This window comes from Cydia pomonella, chromosome 1 (assembly GCF_033807575.1).
Source record: "Cydia pomonella isolate Wapato2018A chromosome 1, ilCydPomo1, whole genome shotgun sequence".
Lineage (NCBI taxonomy): Eukaryota > Metazoa > Arthropoda > Insecta > Lepidoptera > Tortricidae > Cydia > Cydia pomonella.
In genome coordinates this window covers 45,653,905-45,675,543 of record NC_084703.1, presented here as the reverse complement: position 1 = coordinate 45,675,543, position 21,639 = coordinate 45,653,905, and the positions used below count along the sequence as shown (strand labels likewise).

Below are 21,639 nucleotides of genomic sequence, written 5' to 3'. Positions count from 1 at the left end.
TTCGAGTTATTTAAAGAAACTAAAAAAAATGTAGGTAGAACGTACAAAACTAATGTTTCAGAGTATGTTTAGCCCATATAAGCAGTATGGAAATAAAAATAAGACGTTTGCAGTGCCGCTGCCATACTATCAATTCAATACAGTCTTATCCTAAACTCTAGTGGAAGCAGTTGTAGTCGCCGATGCTGTCCAGGTATGTTGCGCCGTTCTGGCATGGGACTGTAGAGGGAGACAGCTAATGTTAGAACATACCTGGTTGCAAGTGGCACCGTTCATACACGGTCTGGACTGGCACTCGTCGATGTCGATCTCGCACAGCTTGCCCGCGAAGCCGCTTGCGCACACGCAGTTGTAGTCGCCGATGCTGTCGAGGCATGTTGCGCCGTTCTGGCATGGGACTGTAGCGGGAGACAGAAAGTTAAATAATATATAGACGGGCGTCATTAAATGTTCCTTAGGGCAGTCTGTTGAAAATATTTAAGCGTAATCATGGTATTAGAGAAAGTTGTTATTTGCTGAAATAGACAAGTACCCGTACACGATACAATACGTTGATACATTTTTCGCTAGAATAAATTTTGTACCTTCTATGATATCACGTCATTCCAAATATGAATATCATCCTAAAATAATTACTGAATTTGGTGGTCATCAAAATCTCATATAAAGAATTTGGTAAGGTATGTGTACGTATGTGGCACGACTTCCCAAACGATGATACACCTGCTGTCCTGCCCAGCGAGCCCGTACACATGTTCCGAGCAAGATCTACGGGATGCAACAGACAGGGCGTTAAGCGTTGCTACCTTCTGGTTCCGCTTAATATGAAATACGAAGCCATCGACACGAGATCTGTTATAAATTATATACTTTGCGAACTGTATGGTGACGAACACAAGAGAGGTAGTCAAGCTTTTATTTAGCTACTTACAAGATGCACAGTCGTCCGTATTGATCGCGCAGTCCTTGCCCTCGTAGCCCCTCGCACACACGCACGTGTAACTCCCGCCCGTGTTCACACACGTGGCCCCGTTGTGGCACGGGGAGGTAGCGAAGCATTCGTCTATGTCCCGCTCGCAGAGCGCCCCGGTCCAACCAGCCGGGCATTGGCAGTTGAACTCCGCGTAGGACGCTTCGGCCACGCAGCGGCCGCCGTGGCGACATCTGTTGGGAGATATGGTGTTAGTTCACTTTTTAACTGGACCTGTCTGGACTGAACTCAAAGATTGATCGAGTAAGATGCGTAAAATCTAAGACAATTTCATGCTTCGAATTTGACATGTAAACGAGATGGCGCTGTACAGCTCCATACATTTTGCGGTAACTCTGGTTGTCAAAAGTTGACGTTTAACAATTCAGTGACCGCAAAAATTATGTGAACTGCTGGAAAACCAAATTTTCGTCTGATGGTATTCCGTGGAAGAGAAAACTTACAAAGTGGATCCAAAACTATAAGATTGAATAGCATATGAAAAGTAGCGCTAAAAATAGTTGATTCTTGTAAGCTTAACAAGTCTATTAGTATCGTTTTGAAAAAAAAAACGTTATGTATTTGGCTATATTCTGTACAGAATTGATTAAATCCACATGGGGCAGTAAGGGAAAATCTATAAATAAATAGCTATGTTTTTAACAAACGCAAGGATATAAAAAACGTCATTCGACATAAATATCAAAAAAAAGAAAATGCGACGCCGGTGTACCCGTCCACATGCTCGTTCATAGATCGGGCGTTACACGGGTTGATACACGGGTTTCTAAACACTAATTTTCTCAACAGTGAAGAAGGGCTTACTGGTTAGGCGTGCAAGGGTCCAGCGTGTCTTCGCAGTTGCGCCCTGAATGCGGCGGTGCACACACGCATCTGTACCCGTTCACCAGGTCGATGCAGGAGCCACCGTGGAGGCACGGGTTGCCGGCGCAGTCGTCGATATTCGTCTCGCAGTTCACACCTGGATAATACATGTCTTATTACACTCAGTTTTACAGAAGATTAGAAACGAACAGTATAATAAACAGTCAAAGAGCCCTACACAAGATTGAGACTACAGGGATCACTCAAACCACTGGCTAAACTTTTATTTACCAACTGAAATAAATATTTACGACCGGTATGGCCCAGTGGGTAATGAAATGAAATAAAATGAAAATCTTTATTTTCAGGCAACTATGGGCCAAAAAAACCAAAACACACACTAATGGCTGCAATGCATTTCGCAACCCGACTGTGTCAGGGAGCCGACCCAGCCCCTGCACTGAAGCATGGGCTTGCGGGACCATGGGGTCCCAGGTTGGAATCCCGGTAAGGGCATTTATTTGTGTGATGAACACAGATATTAGTTCTTGAGTCATGGGTGTCTTCTACTGTATGTTGTCCCCTACTCCCCGTAGTACAAGCTTTATTTAGTTTGGGGCTAGGTTTATCTGTGTCTTCAAATATTTATTTATTTAGTTACCAACTAAAGATCAAAACTTACGTCGAGATTTCAGAGATGAATGATAATATAAATGAGTTGTTATATATCATATTCCTTAAAATACGCTATAAGTAAATAATATCATACTGCAAAATTACAAGTGTAAATAGGCCACATAGAGACTTGACAACTCACTACACCTATAAGATCATCATACCAGAAAACAGAGTGTAAGTAACCTACCATTGAAACCCAGTATACAGTCGCACTTGTAGGCGTTGAGGCGGTCGTGACATGTCCCACCGTGCTGACAAGGATTCGAACTGCATTCGTCTATGTCACGCTCGCAGCGTTGACCTGCAATTTGTATAGTTAGAATAGGGCCGACGACACATGTTGAATTTTATTTTAACAAAATCTAGTAAAATAGATAGCAAATGAGCAATTTATCGCATAATGTGGTTATTAAAATAATATATGGAAATGATAAAAAAATATAGGACCTGAAAGTTTCAAAATTAAAGGTTCTTTTATTATTTTCTATATTTTATATATTTTCTGGACCATGATAGTCATGCTAACATATGATGTCAACTGCTTCATTGCCGCTTTGTTTTTTACCGTCGTAATTATTATAGTTATCTCAGTAACTTAACTGTAGTTGGTAGCTGCGCGCAACTACGCTCCCTACAGGTGTCCACGGAAGACCAGCGTCAGCGTACTACTTCAGTAGGACCTGGCATTATGCTGAGTGTTCACCTTTTTCAGTATAATTATATACAGTGTACAAGTTAGTTATAAGTCATTTTTTCTCTTTCTTCCTCTATATGTATTGTATAACTGTGTACTTATACTGAAATAAATGATATTCTATTCTATTCTATTCTTTTTTTATTTCCAAAAAGGAATAAAGTAAGGGTACCATTCGTTTCCTTACATTTTATCCAAAAAAATATTGTACAGCATATACATACATAAACGCAATATTTCACCGACAAAATCGCAATTTTAATGTTTTTCATACTTCAAGATGGGCTCTCGGTGACCGTGACGTCACGTTTGTTTATCGTTTTGTCGGGAGCGTTTCGCGAGTGAACTACGACTGTCAGACTTTGACTATCATTTCTGACTTTTGTATTGCTTTAATGCAATGGGTCCCATATAGACAATTGATTCTAAAAACGAACCTGAACGATTGATATCAGTAATAAAAAATTGTCATCTAGCCTATTACTATTCTATCTATGACTGGGCTAGTATTATGTGCAAAGAAAGACTAAACAGTTTTAAAGACTCGAGGAAGATATCTTCTATTTAAATCTACGTCAATAAACATTTTCATACATTGTAGTAATTAATTACGTATTATAAGATATTTTAGTAACATAATTAGAGTGACGAACCCTCAGTCAAACTTATTGTTGAGTTTTGTGAGGCTACGACTATTTTTAAGAATACCACTGTACTTTAATTTAATAAAATAATAATAGCACAATCAAATATTCATTGTATCAGATGTGTAATGTGTGTCTAAGATAAAATTGCGCTTAGAATTTTACAGCTAACATACATAGATGGCGCTATTCGGTCACGTACATTATGTGGTATCTCTAGTTGTAAAAAGTGACGTTTAACGTATTAATATATATGGGTCATACACATTTTATAGTATGCTTAACTCGCTCGCATCTTTCCTGTAGACATCGTAAAGTTAAGGGAAAATAAAGCTAGTTAAGTAACTCAAATAAGAAAAAAAATATTATTCACAGAAGTTTTGTTTTTTCTAAAATCTGTTTGACCCATATCGCACAGTTCAGAGCTATCTTAGTCGGCTGTCACACTCGGAGGCAAGATTTTACAATCTATGAACTTTCTCTGAATCTATGATTAGTAAGCCATACCTCCATATCCAGGTAGACAGTGGCAGATGAATTGGTTAACTCCATCCTCGCACGAGCCGCCATTTATGCAGGGGTTGGACGCGCACTCGTCCACATCCGATAGACATCTGAAATTAAACACACAGTTCAATAAATACATTCATAAAATGGCCATGCGATTTATTCTATTCTAAATCTATTCTATATTTTTAGTGCAAATTTAGCGTTAGACGCTGTGAGCAAAGAGTTAAGGGCTGGAAATCCTAGCAATACAGAGCGCGCACCTCGCTTAATATAGATCGGCGGCCGATCGTAAGATCAAGCAGAACGTGAAATTTCTAGGCATTTCGTGAAATTCTTAGGCATATCGTAAAGTTCCTAGGCATTTTGTGAAACTTGAAATTCTTTGTCTCGTGCCCTGAGTCAACAGAGCCCCGCTATAGCTCCTATTTCTGGACAATTTGCCCTTGGGGCATCTGAAGCAACCTAACGTCCTACCTACCTATTGGTTTAATGTGACTACAGTTAAAACATTACACAGGAACATTACCATCTGCCTCATCTTACGATCTGTCGCCGCAATAGACATGTACATGTGGAGTCGTGAAACATGAAGAGCCGGTCCAATTTAGGACATCCAGCGAGTAATAAATATTATTTACTATACTTGTACATTGATTACACAAGCAATTTTCAAGCACATTACTTAGGCTCTTTCGGCACATTATAGAGAGGGCGAGAAAAAAAGTGTGTTGTGTTCTTCTAGTATCAATGGTTTCAAATTATGAGGGACCGTAAGGTGCGCGTGTCATGTTAGGGACATAACTTGTGAACTCACGTTTCCAAACATCGGTTTAAACTAATAATTCAGCACACATATGTTCTATTAGTATTCAGATTTACCTGGCATCATAATATCCCCTCGGGCACTCGCAGCGGAAGCCATTGACGCGGTCAATGCATTTCCCGCCATTCGCGCAAGGGTTCGACAGGCATTCGTTGATGTTCGTCTCGCAGTGCTGACCCGTGAAGCCCGGGATGCACTCGCAAGTATACCTGTGGATACACGGGTTGGTACACGGGTTCCATTTGACATATGTAAGATGAGTACTTTTCGTTTCTTTTCGCCGTCAGGGGGCATATCCAAGATGGACAAACGTATCGTAATGACAAATGCTACGAAAAGTCAAATGACTATTTTCATACATTATTTATGTTTGGATTGACGATTTCTTTTAACGGTTGTCATTTTAGCTAGGCCCCCTGTTCCATAGATTGACGGGTGGTCCAGTCAAGTGATAATCGCTTATCGATACTCAAAACCTACGGAAATTATCATGTGACTTTGCTCGCATAGAATCGCATTAGAATATTGAAACTAATTTACCGAAAGCGATTTATCTGTTTAAGCCTAGTATAAAAAGGCGTGCGTTGTTATTTAAAATGGTATTCTCAGAAACAAAGAGCATGGTACTCGTAATGAGACCGCAGAAATGTGTCCTAGAATGGCCGAATACAATAAAATTGCATATAAATAGCATAGAGAATATATCATATGTTACGGATGCAAAAGGAGAACTGCTTTATCAAATAGTGAAATAATTATCTGTGAAAATATTATCATAACATGCAGTTAAGAAATATTTTTAGTAAAAAAACATGCTAACTACTATTTTGGAAGAACTTACTCGAAATAATTGCTGCGTGTAAAGAAAAGAAAGAGAATATTAGAAACGAGAAGTACAGATAAATATAAAGCGAAAAGGGTGTTAAATTCGCTTGTGCATAATAAATTAAGCACATTATTAAATCATAGCCCCGTAAAATGCATGCATATATTAAACCCATTGAACACTTTAACATTTGTTAAGTGACAACTATTGGTAAATTTTGAAACAACTGTACATAGTTTAAAGAAAATCGAAGGCGCAAAAATCTGTCATTAAAAATGAAATCTGTCTAATACAAAAGTAGTCTTTCTCAATGACGGTATATACATACAATAACGCCATTAGCACAGGAGCTAGGTGAGTAGTGTAAAAATTAAGAGGAATACTCAGCAGTGAGTGGGTACAGGCCGATTACATATATATTATTATTTGTTTTTTTTTTTTTTTTTTTATTGTGGGTGCACTAACCTGTTGATTCCATCAATGCATGTGGCCCCGTTCCTGCATGGATTAGAATAGCACTCGTTGACGTTGATTTCGCAGTTGCGGCCTGACGTGCCAGGCTTGCAACGGCACTGGTAGCCGTCGATCAGGTCTTCGCAGTGGCCTGGGGAACAAGGGCTTTTGTGAGAACAGTTACAGATGAACTGAAAAATGTCATTAGTGACTGGAAAAGGGAAAGACAATAAGATGTCTTTGAGACAGTAAGAAACATATCATAAAGAGTTGTTGACTCTCACATCGCAACTGACAAGGGTTGCTCTCGCACTCATTAATTTGCATCTAGCACACGCGATCCGTGTACCCGGGGTGGCAGTTACACAAGCTGTTTATTTATTAATATATCAGCCTACACCCACCTCCGAACTGACAAGGGTTGCTCTCGCATTCGTTGATCTGCGTCTGGCACACGCGACCCGTGTACCCGGGATGGCAGTTGCACGTAAAGCTGTTATCTCCGTCGATGCACTCGCCGCGGTGGCACGGAGCTGACAAGCAGTCGTTGATATTCGTTTCACATGACATTCCTGCAAAAAAACGTAAGTTATGTAATTTGTTTACCCTATTTCGGAAATAGCTTTAAAAGGCTAAGTAAGTAATAAAGGCACTATTATAGGTAACAGCAGATACAAACACATTACAAAGTACAACAACGAAATTATCACTATGGGCATGGGCATACGGTCTCTGTAGAAATACAAAGTTAAGCCGATGATGCGGACGGTTAATGCCACTGTGCGAGCGGGACAGCAATAATATTATGCGCGTGCGGTAGAGATAGCAAATGGCGGGTCCGTGTACGAACTTCTTCGTGCTTAGCGTCCATACTTTAGCTTATTCATAATTATGCGAGTATTTACACTTTTAACACGGCTATTGCTGGCAGATACTACTACAAATCCATCCGTCTGTTCACAAGTCGAAGCTAAACGTATTGTAACCAATACATTACTCGCTTACCCGTATAACCTGGTGGGCATTCGCACGTATAGGCAGCAATGGAGTCGTGACAGGTGCCTCCGTTGCGGCAAGGGCTGGAGGCGCAGTCGTCGATGTTCACTTGACATCTGGCACCGGTGAATCTGAAAAGGAACAACGATTAAATATTTTATCGAGAGAAATGTATGCGCTATTTGTCTGACATTTTATTATTCGCACCGTAAGGATGCACCTGAAAGTTCGTTGACGGAACGGGGAAGGAATTAAGTTCAAAATGTACAGGGTATTTGAGAGCGAAAAAGATATTAGGTAGGCGTTTGATCTTGGTGGTCATGACTCACGAATACAACAACCATTTTAAGTTCAGGTGTTTCCTCACAGCAAAGTAAACGGGTATACACGTGTATCCGGGTATACAGGTGCCTGCGGTCCTAAATTGTTATTCTGGTTATGTACAAAACTCCCGCGAGACGCATCCGTATTATTAACACTCGTTTTCAACTCGAAACCAGCTCAACGCGTGTTACCCTCAGCTTTATTTAGAGCAATTCCCAGTGGCTGATCGACGCTAACCTGTGACCCTGTGTAGTGACCCGAGCATGAGTGGCGCGAGTGTAAGTGACCTGTTTTTTATACTTACCCAATAATTCAGTTGCAACGGAAGCACTTCACACTGACTCAATATAATATTAGCTAGAGCCGTTCTCATTGGCTGACATCATCCCGTGAGTGAACCCGAGCGTGAGTGACTCTAGTGTAAGTGGCCCAAGTGTGAGTGTTTCTTTTTTAATACTTTCCTGATAATGCTGTTGCAGGGGAATGCGTTGATCATGTCGTGGCAGACACTACCGTTCAAGCAGGGATTGTTGGCGCACTCATCTATGTCCACTTCACACTGACCCAATAAAGTAAATATCTAGAGCCGTTCTCATTGGCTGACACCATCACGCGAGTGACCCGAGCGTGAGTGACCCTTCTTAACACTTACCCGATAACGCTGTTGCAACGGAATGCGTTGATCATGACGTGGCAGACGCCGCCGCTCAAGCAGGGATTGTTGGCGCACTCATCTATGTCCACTTCACACTGACCCAATGAAGTAAATATCTAGAGCCGTTCTCATTGGCTGACACCATCACGCGAGTGACCCAAGCGTGAGTGACCCGAGTTGTGAGTGACCCTTTTAACACTTACCCGATAACGCAGTTGCAACGGAATGCGTTGATCATGTCGTGGCAGACGCCGCCGTTCAAGCAGGGATTGTTGGCGCACTCATCTATTTCTACTTCACACTGCGTTCCAGTAAAACCTGAAACAAAGATTAGATTACATTAGACATTATTATTACTTATAGGGTGGATTGACTATTTTTTGTTGTTATTCTGTCTCGTTAGCGAAGCGGCAATAGTCATATAGTTTGTTCGATTTTTATACTATCTAATAGAATGTTAGAATAGAAGAGAACAAATTTATTCAGAAAACGCTTAAGTTTAGGTAATACATGAGACGACAGAACCAATTTATTATTAAGCGTCACTGAAAAGGTCTCCACTCAGCTTAATGTCAAGATACCACCTAAGGATGTCGACCAGCGTCGAGATCGTTAGGTGGTATATATATGGTAAGTAAAAAGGCCTATTATAGGAAGGGCTTATAAGTCTTATAACTGCCATACAAATGTATGTTTGGTTATTTTTAATATAAACAAGGGTTTACCAATGGTGGTAAATACAAAACGTGTGTAAAATGTCGTCACAAAATGGACCAAAGTACACATTTTCTTCCTCATATAAAAAAATTCATCATACTAGTTTAAAATTCAGAAAAAAACAAGTTACATTTTCTTCTAAGAACGCCCATTTTAGGATAGTTACGATGGGAAGATATCTATAAATTTGCACAAATAATACTCGATAAACTTGAGATTTTATAAGTGATAAATATAAACCAATATGGCGACAATATTTACTATCCTAGTTGAACTATCAACTTTATAGAAAGTTAGAAAAACAAACTAGCCCCGTATGACCAAGCTACCCGGCTCTAATTGAGACCGGACTCATCTAAACATTCCATTCACTTACACGCCAATTTCAACCTTATAATAAAACTATAACACTCAAATTCCAATAATATTCGACTCGTCTGCCCTTCAGTGGCATAAGACACGCGAAAATCTACCCAATCGTGCAAGAAACAGAGTACGTTTTGGAGAAATGAGCCAAAACCAGTGCTCGAACGAGCCCTTATAAAGATACCATGTTACCTTTTCGCAAAACTTGTATTTTATCCAAGGCAACAGAGTGCTATAGCACGCAATTTCTCAAACGTCTTATATCTCCAAGTTCCGTATTTAAAAAGCGACCTTACGACCTTAACTATAAAGTTTAAACTTTAGGAACGCTTAAGAGAAAGATGCGAAATTTTTAAACGCTCGCGATCAATATTTTAAAAGTGGCCACTTTTATCGGAAACTCCAAATTTGGAATGTGGACTCGGAAGACAAAGTTGTTTATACCGGCGGGGAAAAAATGAACTAAGATTTCCACGTATTAAATTGTGGGCTGTGGTCGTTAGCAGCGCCTCGGTTAACGGCAAATAAATTGGTTTGTAAAAAAGAAATGTAAGGTAACGAAAAACCTAATTTATATTGAAATTTCAATGGCTTTCTTGTACTATCAATTATCATCCATCACAAAGACAAAGTTAAACAAAAAATCATTGGGTTTAACTTCTTTTGCATGCCAAAAGTATCATTTCCATTTTTCATCTTATTAGATCTTACTTAAGTAAAAAATATATGTCCCTCGTTGTGTATAGGTCTAGAATTAGCCCAGTGTTAATATAATTTAAAATACTTGTAAATGCCACGGCGGTGTAACAATATTTGTGATTACGCCATTTATTTCTATAACCGACAAGGCTTATTGGCGGGAGGGGGCCGCGCCTGCGCGACACAAGTAAGAAGAAAATCGAACAAATCTAATCAACCTTTCATTAGACAAAACAAAGATATACATGGTCGTGAATTCACAGCTCCTTGTGCCCTAATTGTTCCAACTATCGACAATCATTAGATTCTGGCTAGGACCAAAATATTAAGTTACATGTCAAAGCTAGCCAAGCCCATGTTCTAAAAGAGGTAATTGACAGCGCTGGAGTTGGACACGTCCATAGGCTCTAGGCAAGCGGGTCCGTATGGTTTGTCACCGACATGATATAAAAATACGCCTAGCCGGGTAGTAATCATCATCATCATCACTCATCATCGGGTGCTACTATGAATAATAACTTTTGTTGTTGTCCTCAAGCACCCCAGAGGTACAACGGGCCTTCACAAGCTCGCGCCACGCCTTCCTATCTTCAGCTCGCCTTCTGGCCTCGCTCCAGCTCAACCCGACCGCTCGTAGCTCTCTTAGGACGGACCGTTGCCAAGAGTGTACAGGCTGGAGCCACGGCTTCAGTCCGGCGGTTTCCAAGCGAAAGCTATGGTAGCATTATTCGTTTCCCCTCTTCGAATAGTATGTCCTATCCATCTCCATTTCCGTGTCGCGATTTCTTCGTCAATGGGTGTTTGCCGGCATATACTCAATAGGTCTTCATTTCGAATGGTTTTTGGCCAGAAAACGCGAACGCGATAATACTATATAATACAATTCAAAACTTGACTTGAACGCCGCCATTCCTGACTTGCGCCAGAGTGCATTTGTCACGATTTTGGATCACAGACCGCGGTGCGCATGTCCGCCGCATGATAATCCGCGTGCCCGCGTTTACACACACATACAGACTAATATGATTACTACACTGTCATTGTGTGTAATGTTATTGGTTGTTTTATGTTTAGCCACTTGGTAGATCTAATAGTCCAGCACCTTGCCGAGGGGTGAATTTTTATTTTCTAATTATAATTTCCTTTATTCGTTTCAAATCTTAGGTTAGATTATTTATAATATGAATATAAAAGTAAAATATAAAAACACAGAACAATACAAAATACATATAAGCATGTTATAAAAAACCTAACCTAGGGTGCCGCCAGCAGCGGGGCAGGGCCCAAGCTGCCGGTGGTCAGGGCCGCAGAGAGAGGAACCGACGTACTATTATTTTTATTATTAATTACGATGTTTATAATTTAGTTTAGTTTATAAGTTTTGATACAATATTTATATTTATTTGTATTTTTTTTAATGGACAATATACATAGGACATAGGTAGATGGACATAGGTATAGTGCATTACGATACAAGTGCGAAAACTAGGAAATTTTACAGCACATTTGGCAATTTAAATTTTCATGATACGCACGTATAGTGTTTATTACCTCACTAGGGCGGTAAAGTAGCACTATATGTACTGTAAAGACTGTTAAGATTAGATGTCTCGTTGTGATATTAATATTACTAACAAATAGATTTAATAAATGAACATTTCAACTAAATGTTTACAATTGTATAGGTGTGTATGAAAACCGCTGAGGGAGGTCAATAATTTTCTGTCAAATTATTCAAATGGACAAGGTTATTCCAGGAGATAAAGGCATTATTTTTTTCTGAGCATGCCTCTATGTCAAATACTTTTTTTTTTTGTAATAGGCTGCAAACGAGCAGACGAGCTGCCTGATGGGAAGCAGTCATCGTCGCCCATGGACATAAGCAACATCGGAGGAGCCACTTATGCGTTGCCAACCTTTGAGAACCCTAAAAACCTGCTTCTTGAAGAACCCCATGTCATAGCGCAAGGGAAACACCTCAGAAGGTAGCTCATTCCACAACTTGCACGTTCTGGGAAAAAACGAGCGAGATGCTGGCTTGTTCTTGGTTTGCCACGTGTCGAGAAAGTGAGGATGAACTTTGTTTCTTTGGCGGAAGGTGCGATGATAAAAACGCGACGGTGGCACCAATTCAAAAAGTTCTTCAGAACATTCCCCATTCCCCATTTTTTTATGGACCATATTTTTTAAGGACTTGTATTACTTATCAAAATTCGTATTGAATGCAGCACCGAACCGAAACAAAATTCACCGATTTTTTTTTTAAGAACAGTAATTTATTATACGTTTTTGAAAGACTTAGTAAAACAGTATGTTCTACGCTGCTCTGATAAGATATAGTACAATTAGCGTGCTGGTTGCCAACAATGCCAATAGCCGGGCGTGGTTGCCGGGTTGCCCGCAACGATTCCCGGCGGGTTGACGGCTGCAATTTGCCTGACCGCCTGATGATTGTCATTAACTGCGCTTGAGTAGGGTTGCTTACAATAGTCCGTTCCAGCTTGGACAAAAATTCTTTCGTAGGTCCGGATGAACTGCACAGGTCGGATTTCTTGAACAATTCTCATGAATAGTTACATAGATTTTATTTATCGTTTCGTTTTAAAAATAGTTTTAAAAATTAAAAATAGGGGAAATAGGTAATGACTTTAGACGAAATTAGAGTCTACGGAGCTTAAGATTTTCGTTTTTGAACTTGATTTTCATTAAGCTTATCTACAGCTCACAGAACTACTAATTTATTATTTGTTATAAAATTCTATTATATATCGGAAATTATCTATTTATTCGAATTTAAACCGTCGTGAGACATACTAACATTAAACTAATTTTACGGTTTACACTGAACGCTGCTCGCACTGTTAGTGCTCGAGAAAGGAGAGCTCTCCGAAACATGTCGCGCGAGTGACTAAAAACACGTGAGTGTAAACCGTAAAATTACTTTAAATGTCTATTTATTGTTTTAAAATGAAAACATGCACATCACAAGCTCACTCACTACAAGTACTAAGCCAGTTAGAGCATAACATAAAAACCAGTTAGTACCACCCCTAATAGAGACCTAGTTCCCATACCAATGTGAACGCCCGAGCATTGTCTCCAACACGGAAACGTTTCTCTCACCAACCCGACACCTTAACACAACTGGTTAAGGTTCAAAATCAAACAGCAATTCTATCATGAACTATACTCTTCGGTCTAGGAGCTAGGGTTGTCTTTCCATCGGCCATGTTGTTATAGGTTCATAGGCTGTGTAAAATCTTGTAGATTTTGCAATGACAGTCATTACGTTCTATCAACGGTTTGCGTTTACGGACGGTTTGTATTCTTTTAGTGGAAGCATGGATTTTTTTTGCGTAATACGTTAACGTAGAAAAAGTAATCATCTTGTAAAAGTAGTAAGGTATCTAACTATCTAAGGGCGTCCGCTAGCTGACGCGGGTGCACGGAGCGGTCGCACGCACGCGGGTGCCATTGTAGGTAATATCCGACGCATTCATCCGCGCCAGTTAGCGCGGCTCATGCTATTTTGCGCTAACCCGCTCCGGGCACCCGCGCAAACATTAACATCTTAGAATTTGCGTTGAACAATACGAAAGACATAATCGTACTTGTTTATTCATCAATACAATGTTCGATGCCTGTTTAAAATCAAGACGACCCACAGGATGTCTCCAAAGCCACCAAACATTGCTAACCGACCGAATAATAAAACAACAAACAATTTCGCAACACGATCAACTTCTCTTCAATTCAGCCGTATAACTGCTTTACAATACGAAGAAATGTAAAAGCGCTTCTATATTACGCGAAGCGTTCACCGATAAATATTTTCTCAATTGGTCGTGTAGCGTAGCGGCGTAAACCTATAAATTTAAGAAGGTAGGAAATTTCATAAAGTAAGATCTGGATGAGCGTACTACATCGCTGGTCGGATTCTCGCTTCGGTCAAATGCGTTCAATTATGAATGCTTACAGAGTTCATAAAACCAGTTTAAATATAACTTTAAAGTCCTTAACAAACTGGGATGACTTATATTGGTTTATCATAAAAATAGCTTGGCAAGTGATAGGGAATACCGGAGACCTGTCCGGTAGGACAGCTATGGGCATGCATTTATTTTTTATGCGGTACATAATGTCGCGAAGGGCTTTGCTCCCGTGTTTTTTCTAGAATGTTATGGGACGTTGACTTCGACCCCTACGCTACACAGTTGAGTGGTTATACGGGAATATGAGGATATTACTTAGGCTTATAAAGAAATTATTATTTAGTACACGACGAACATTTCGAGATTTTGATACATTGCGATATTCATGCCACTCATGAAAGAGAGAAGTTAGTCATTGGCTTTACGCAAATGATAAAATATCGACCTTAAAAATGACAACTTTTTAGCAGACTTGCGGTATGCCTACCTCCCGAGTTCGAGAAACAATAGGTATATGAAAATTTGGTATGGAGATAGCTTGTGATTAATATATGATAATTTTGATACATGATAGTTTTTATCAAACATCAACATTCCACGTAGATGAAGTCCCGGGAAGTAGCTAGTTATTCAATAAAATTTTTAAATAACATTTTCAATATTTACAGTCACGTCTGAAAATATCGGTTCGAAAAATGTGCCAAAAATATGTATACACTACTTTAATATATGGGCAATAAAGTCGTGTATATTCAGACGTGACCGTACAATATAATGTACCGTCTCGGACTTTAATTGTTGAGCCGTTTAGAGATCACTTTATACTGGACACATACATAGCTTAGCCATTAAAATAACAAAATTAGTTGACACCTACATACCTGAACAATCGAAGTACGTGAGTGTACACAGAGCCTCACGAACTTAAAATAGACCTAGTTAAAAAGCTCAGAGCGTTAAATTAGTTGTATAATAGTGAAGTTAATTACTAAAGAGTGTCTGGTCTCATAATCAACGATTGTTATAGAGCAATATTCGAAAGAGCATTCAGGAAATATGGCGCGGGCGTCAAGATTTATTCTGCCATAAACTTGTGACCAATTATCAGAGGTTGCTGGTCGTATATCTGTTAGGTTGACATAGTACTGTTTTAAACGTGATTGCACTGGTTTAACTATATCATTTTACGGGTGGAGATTATCTTTCTCTAACTAAATGGAATATTACGAGTATTATAACTATTGACTCTGTGGTGTTAAGCTAAGTTTTGAGTCGTTATCACAGTTAACTCAGAATGGTCTTAAGCGCCATAATTCCAAAAAATGGATTAACAAAAAAACTATTTTATCATAGAATCTGGTCATAAAATTTCACGGGAATCGGTTGAGAATGGACATACGAAAGCCAAATGCCCGAGTTAAAACAGATTCCGATTCAGCTTTTTTATTGGTAAAAAAAAATACAGATTTTTACACGTCAAATAAAAATACCATATTCTTAATTTAAGATAGACTTAAATGTGCGGTATAGCTATACTTAAATTTCAGTCAGTTATTTACTAAATGTCGGGTAAATAATCGTAGAATAATGTTATAATTTATTAAACGGGGCGTCAATAGTTCGGGGCGAATGAATCCAATTTTCATAAGGTCAGAATCAATAAATTTGAGGTTAGAAATAATCAGGGTACTTACCAGGCATGCAGACGCATCTAAAAGTCCCAGGATCGTCCAGGCACGAGCCCTCGTTCCGGCAGGGATGGCTCTCGCACTCGTTCACGTTGGTCTCGCAGCGAGGACCCGTGAAACCCACGGAGCAGTTGCAGGCAAACGACCCTGGTGTGTTCACGCAGAGCCCGTCGTGCTCGCATGGCGATCCTAAAACAAAACGTGTTCAGAAACTGCAAAACAACGTTGATGGACGGAAAGCGGATGGTAGACTCAAAAAACGATGGATGGATTGTGTGAAAGAGGATATGATAAAGAAAGGAGGGAGTGCTGAGGTGACGAAAGATTTGAAATTTTTTGAGCAAAATTATCAAGGATACTGGGACCAGGCCATGTTAGGTGATTATTGCTGGTCTGTTATTAGAGATACAGACACGAATAAATACAAGAAAAAAGCTAAGACAATTCACTTTTAATTTTTTGTTTGATATTTTTGTAAGCATTATTTTCTGTAAAAATTATCAAGAATAATAAATATCTTGGAAACATGACGTGTTAGATTTTTTTTATAATTTTTCTGAAAGTCAGTGCACCTCGATTGTTAAGAAAAAAAACGTATCATTCAAAGGACAAAAACTTTGTAAACTAGTGTATCCTTCCAGAGAACTCACCCTGTTCGCACTCATTGATATCCTCGGAGCAGTCGAGCCCCTTATAGCCAGACGCACAGGAGCATGTGTAGGAGCCGTTGATGGGGCTGGTGTCACAGATCGCGTCCGCGTGGCAAGGGTTCGAGGTGCAGGCATCGTCCAGGTGGCAGAGAAGACCTGGGAAAGAGAATATTAGAGTAGGAGAAGTTCAAGTTAACAATTGCCAGGTGGAAGAGAACTGTAAAGAAAGGTATTAGAACAATAGTGTACGGCCTTCGAGCTTCGAAGGGAGTCGGCATTCGCAGTATTTCCCCTCTGCCGAAGCACATCCCCAATTGGGCATAGCGCGGTTCTTTTTTATGATTCGTCCGTACCCAAAAAGAGATCGAGGTGTGCAAGATTTGTCTTTGACGTGTGTCATTTTCTATGTATTTGTGTTGTCATTACAGATTGAATGTTGTATGTAGTGAGTAACAAGTGCGACTGTCTGCAGGTACCAATCTAAATAATAAAGCTGTTCACTTACCAGTCTTTCCAGGAGTGCATCTGCAGTAGAACGCCCCAACTCGATCAATACACGTGGCTCCATTGAAGCAGGCCGCACCAGCGCAGTCGTCTATGTTCACCGAGCAGTCAGGACCAGTCCAGCCGTTCACGCAGATGCAAGAGAAGCCGCCGACGGAGTTGGTACAGGTCGCGCCGTTTTGGCACACCAGCGGTCTGTAAGGGAGAGAGAGATGGTTAGATTTTGTATTTGGTAAATAGGAGAGAACGGAACTTTTGTGAGTTTAGGGTTTTTTAAGATTCGAATGGCATCGCACACACAGGTAAAAATATGAATTATCTACTATTTAAAATAGCGTTCGCAGTTGTTCTTTATATTGTTGTGTGTGTGTGTGTGTGTGTGTGTGTGTGTGTGTGTGTGTGTGTGTGTGTGTGTGTGTGTGTGTAAGAGAGAGAGGCGTTGGCTTTTAAAGATGTTCGTGAATTCGATATTTAAACATGATACTCATACATTTAAAAGCCTGCAGCGCGCAACGGCTGTAGTATTTAAACTAAAAATACAAAACATGTCTTTGTCGCCACGTCCGTGACAAGAAATACACTTTTTTTAAACTGTGTACAGCGCAGTGACAACATGATTGCACTTTTTTTAATGTTACCTCACATTAGCGGAGTAATTTGGAGGTTTGAATGTTTTAAGAATTTTTAAGGCATTTTCATGAACCCGAAACGCTTTCGGCTTTCGCAACGGTCATTTTAATAAGTATTTAGCATGTTTGTGATATTTAAATTGTTTGTGATTTAGTGTGGCATTCGGTTTCGGAGAAGGGAAATGACCGCAAATATAATGCCGCATTTATTAACCGACTTTAAAAAGGAATGTTTTTCCAACAGTCTGTATCACTGTTTTTATTTATTATTGTTAGAATGGCACTGGCAGAATCAGAATCAGCTGAATCTTCTTAGGAAAGGCCACAGGGTATGTAAGGTACATATGTTATACTTAATTGGTATTTACAATTTATGCAAAAAAAGGGCTAAGGTATAAAGTTATTTTAAAAATGACTTAAGTGAGAGAAGGCGTATGCTCAGTACATATATAAGGTGCTAGCATATTAGTTACTAATATTTTTACAGCACTTGGTTCCTGAAGCATATTTAAAACATCATATAATGTTTTTTTGGAGAACATTGGAAAACAAGTTTGCTACGTAAAAACAACCTATTAATGAGATAGTTACACCTAGGGTTGCCATCCGTCCGGGTTTCCCCGGATTTTTCCTAGTTCAGAGGGAGCGTCCGGGGAGGGCTTCATTTGTAGTCCGGGTTTAAAAATTTCATGACTTAGGCCGCCCGCGACACACGCACAACCTGTTTAAAAAAACCTGTTGATATGTCCGCGTTCTGGACTCTAAAATCCGGGGTTTTCACGCGTCTTGCCCTGGTTTCCAAATTTTAGAGATGACAACCCTAGTTACACCCAAGGCCAAAAGTATGGAAACAAGGTTGTTTTCTTTAACCTTTTGAACGCCACGCATATCCACGAATCGTGAACCTTGTTGGTACGCATGAATGTTGATATTGGGCTGTAGCCGCGCGCGTCATAAGACGTCTTTGGCGGTCAAAAGGTTAATATCTCATGTTTCTGTCTTTGTTTTATAATTTTCACCTAAAATTTACATTAAGCAACCACAAAAGGTTAAAATACTCGCTAAATATCAAAACATCCTAATATATAGTCAAAAACATAAAAAAGTAGGAAAAAATAACATAATTATACCATTTTAATTGCTTTGAAAAATGTTGAACTGGAAAATATCATAGCCACAACTTTAGTAATTTACTTTTAAAATGTTCTACTATTATATTTACCATTTTGTTTGAAATGAGTAGTAGTATATATTACATCGCTTAAAAATCACACTTTTCTATTAAAATATAAGCTTGTTTTTTATACTTATGGCCGGGAGTGTAAATGAAACGTCATTAAACAGATTCTGGAACAAATGACACGTTGATTATGACATTTAAGACAAACAATAGTTGACATGACAGAAAGTGTTAAATATCTTGTCTGTGATAATATTTTTTTGATATATTAATAATTTATTTATTTGTTTAGACGACCGGTCTGGCCTAATGGGTAGTGACCCTGCCTACGAAGCTGATGGTCCCGGGTTCAAATCCTGGTAAGGGCATTTATTCGTGTGATGAGCATGGATATTTGTTCCTGAGTCATGGGTGTTTTCTATGTATTTAAGTATTTATAAATATTTATATATTATATATATCGTTGTCTAAGTACCCTCAATACAAGCCTTATTGAGCTTACTGTGGGACTTAGTCAATTTGTGTAATAATGTCCTATAATATTTATTTATTATTTATTTATTTATTTGTGTTCAGTAAATGAAAAAGTTTTCTTAATTTGTATTTAAAGTTAATTGTTTTAATGTAAAGTACCATCAGTTAAAATATCGGTAGCTAATTTATATCTTATTAGCCCCCTAATTATATTACATACACGTAAAAAAATCTTAATAGCACTTGGTAGTCGATAGAACAGCGCCATCTATGTAATTGGAAACCTAAACATTACTACAATTAATGAAGGTTGGCTCCAATATAATTAAAACAATATTCCACCAATGATAACATAATACGCCCGAATGTCTTAATTATTCGATCGGCTTTACGAGCAAGATGCATTAGCGCGCATAATTTACTCAAATCGTGGGTCAATGACCTTGCGACGCCATTTTGAGATTCAAATTTAGAAGGAACTAGTTAGATCAGGGGTTCTGAACCTTTTTTGACCTGAACCTTCCTTGGCGATATGTTCGTGCCTCCATTTAGTGTTTTAGTGGTCTTATATTTTTATTTATTGGCAATGCTTTTTGAGATTCCAAAATGGTAGAAAATCGTTAGATGTTAGACAAAGCAGTTATATTTTTATACATCAAGCCTCTCTCAAAATTATATTACAATTTTAGAATATTATCCTTGTTTGCGATGTAATTTGTTAATCGTTTTAATCCTTTTTTGACCTGAACCTTCCTTGGCGATATGTTCGTGCCTCCATTTAGTGTTTTAGTGGTCTTATATTTTTATTTATTGGCAATGCTTTTTGAGATTCCAAAATGGTAGAAAATCGTTAGATGTTAGACAAAGCAGTTATATTTTTATACATCAAGCCTCTCTCAAAATTATATTACAATTTTAGAATATTATCCTTGTTTGCGATGTAATTTGTTAATCGTTTTAATCAGACTTGAATATTATTATATTTTCTAAGTCTCAAATTTTGATAAGGAAATTACCTATAGTTTAAACGACTCAATTGCGATCAAATAAAACGTCAAACGACAAACGATAAATCGTTTGAGAAATATCCATGGCATTTAAATCTTATGACCGTAACACGGGGAGTTTGCATTAATTATATATTCAGATTTATTCCGATGGACATTCTGATAAGTTACGAGAAACTATAAGTCGAACCTTATTGGAAATTATTTATTACACAAAATGTGATATAGTGTTTTTTGTAACACTGGCATCTCTGTTATGTATTTAGTTACAGGACGTGTATAGAATTTATATTATTTAAATATGAAATTGTGTATTATATGTTTTTACATATATACCAAGGACTTTTATTATCAATAAAAAAGTCTGTCTGCTCCATTTTTCTTATGACGCAATGGTCCAGACTAGTGACATTTATTTATATGTTAATGTTCAGAGATTATCGAATGGTCATTAATCTTCAAACGGTAATCGATTGGTCTTTGGACAGCTACAAATATAATGGTGAAATTATTGTTATACCTAACAAAGGCATGTTTGCAGATAACGGCTGTTTATAATCTTTAAAATTTTATAGAGATACAGTATTCTCGTCTACTTGAAAACATTTGTCAATGTACATATTTAGCCATTAAAGTCATAAAATATATGACGTTACTACTAGGCGCATGTCTAACCATCAGCAAAAAAAATATTTGTCCGGTTTGAAAAAAAGCTCTTCCATCGGATGGAAGGAAAAAAGTGAACATGAAAGAAATTTGATACCGGCTAAGCATAATCTGTTGCGTTGCGTCGATGAACTATCGAGTATTGGATGTCGCTCCTGATTTTAACACACTAAAATGGACTTTATCACAATTGCTAAAGGTTCCAAATGATATTTTATAAAATGTATTACTTGTAAAGACAGAGAGCAGAAGGTATAAAGAGCAGCTAAATTTCAGCATTTGAAACTCAATTCCTATGACCAAAGTTTTTAAAAATTCGTCTTAAGAAATTTGAGCTTATCAATAGTCCATATTTTTGTATTACATAGTGTATTCTTCGTTAAGGGCTAATCAACGAAAATATCAAACAATAAGGTTTATAAACTTTATGTCCACCGCGACTTCCATTGTGCCTAATAATAGTTCCAAATCATACTAAATGCAATACTAATTACAACTTATAAATCTTGAAATAAAAACCACCCACAGTCAAGCCTATATTCTCGTTTAGATCTTACGCTTAAAACTTAAGGTTCCGATTAGAACTACCATCCGCTAACTTAGCGCCTTTTACTGTTGTCTTCAATAATTCCTAGGAAGTCTAAACTTGCCAAAGAGATAGTAAACTTTATAAGTAAACAAATAAGGTTTATCATGTGTTGTGTGGGGTAAGAAAGATGTACCGTGCGA

At 38.5% G+C, this 21,639-nt stretch overlaps 1 protein-coding gene across 1 annotated transcript in view; it reads right to left on the bottom strand.

The window, feature by feature from the left end:
- LOC133525002 (neurogenic locus Notch protein) overlaps nucleotides 1-21,639 on the bottom strand; it is a 178,134-nt gene that overhangs the window by 21,798 nt on the left and 134,697 nt on the right. Inside the window, exons 6-18 of the mRNA XM_061861189.1 lie at nucleotides 16,956-17,149; nucleotides 16,451-16,606; nucleotides 15,807-15,989; nucleotides 8,602-8,716; nucleotides 7,429-7,550; nucleotides 6,828-6,995; nucleotides 6,436-6,574; nucleotides 5,201-5,353; nucleotides 4,319-4,425; nucleotides 2,661-2,774; nucleotides 1,796-1,952; nucleotides 932-1,164; nucleotides 253-398 (exon numbers count right to left, since the gene is read on the bottom strand). Of these exons, the coding sequence (XP_061717173.1) occupies nucleotides 253-398; nucleotides 932-1,164; nucleotides 1,796-1,952; nucleotides 2,661-2,774; nucleotides 4,319-4,425; nucleotides 5,201-5,353; nucleotides 6,436-6,574; nucleotides 6,828-6,995; nucleotides 7,429-7,550; nucleotides 8,602-8,716; nucleotides 15,807-15,989; nucleotides 16,451-16,606; nucleotides 16,956-17,149 (1,987 nt within the window). The remainder of the gene's footprint in view (nucleotides 1-252; nucleotides 399-931; nucleotides 1,165-1,795; nucleotides 1,953-2,660; nucleotides 2,775-4,318; nucleotides 4,426-5,200; nucleotides 5,354-6,435; nucleotides 6,575-6,827; nucleotides 6,996-7,428; nucleotides 7,551-8,601; nucleotides 8,717-15,806; nucleotides 15,990-16,450; nucleotides 16,607-16,955; nucleotides 17,150-21,639) is intronic.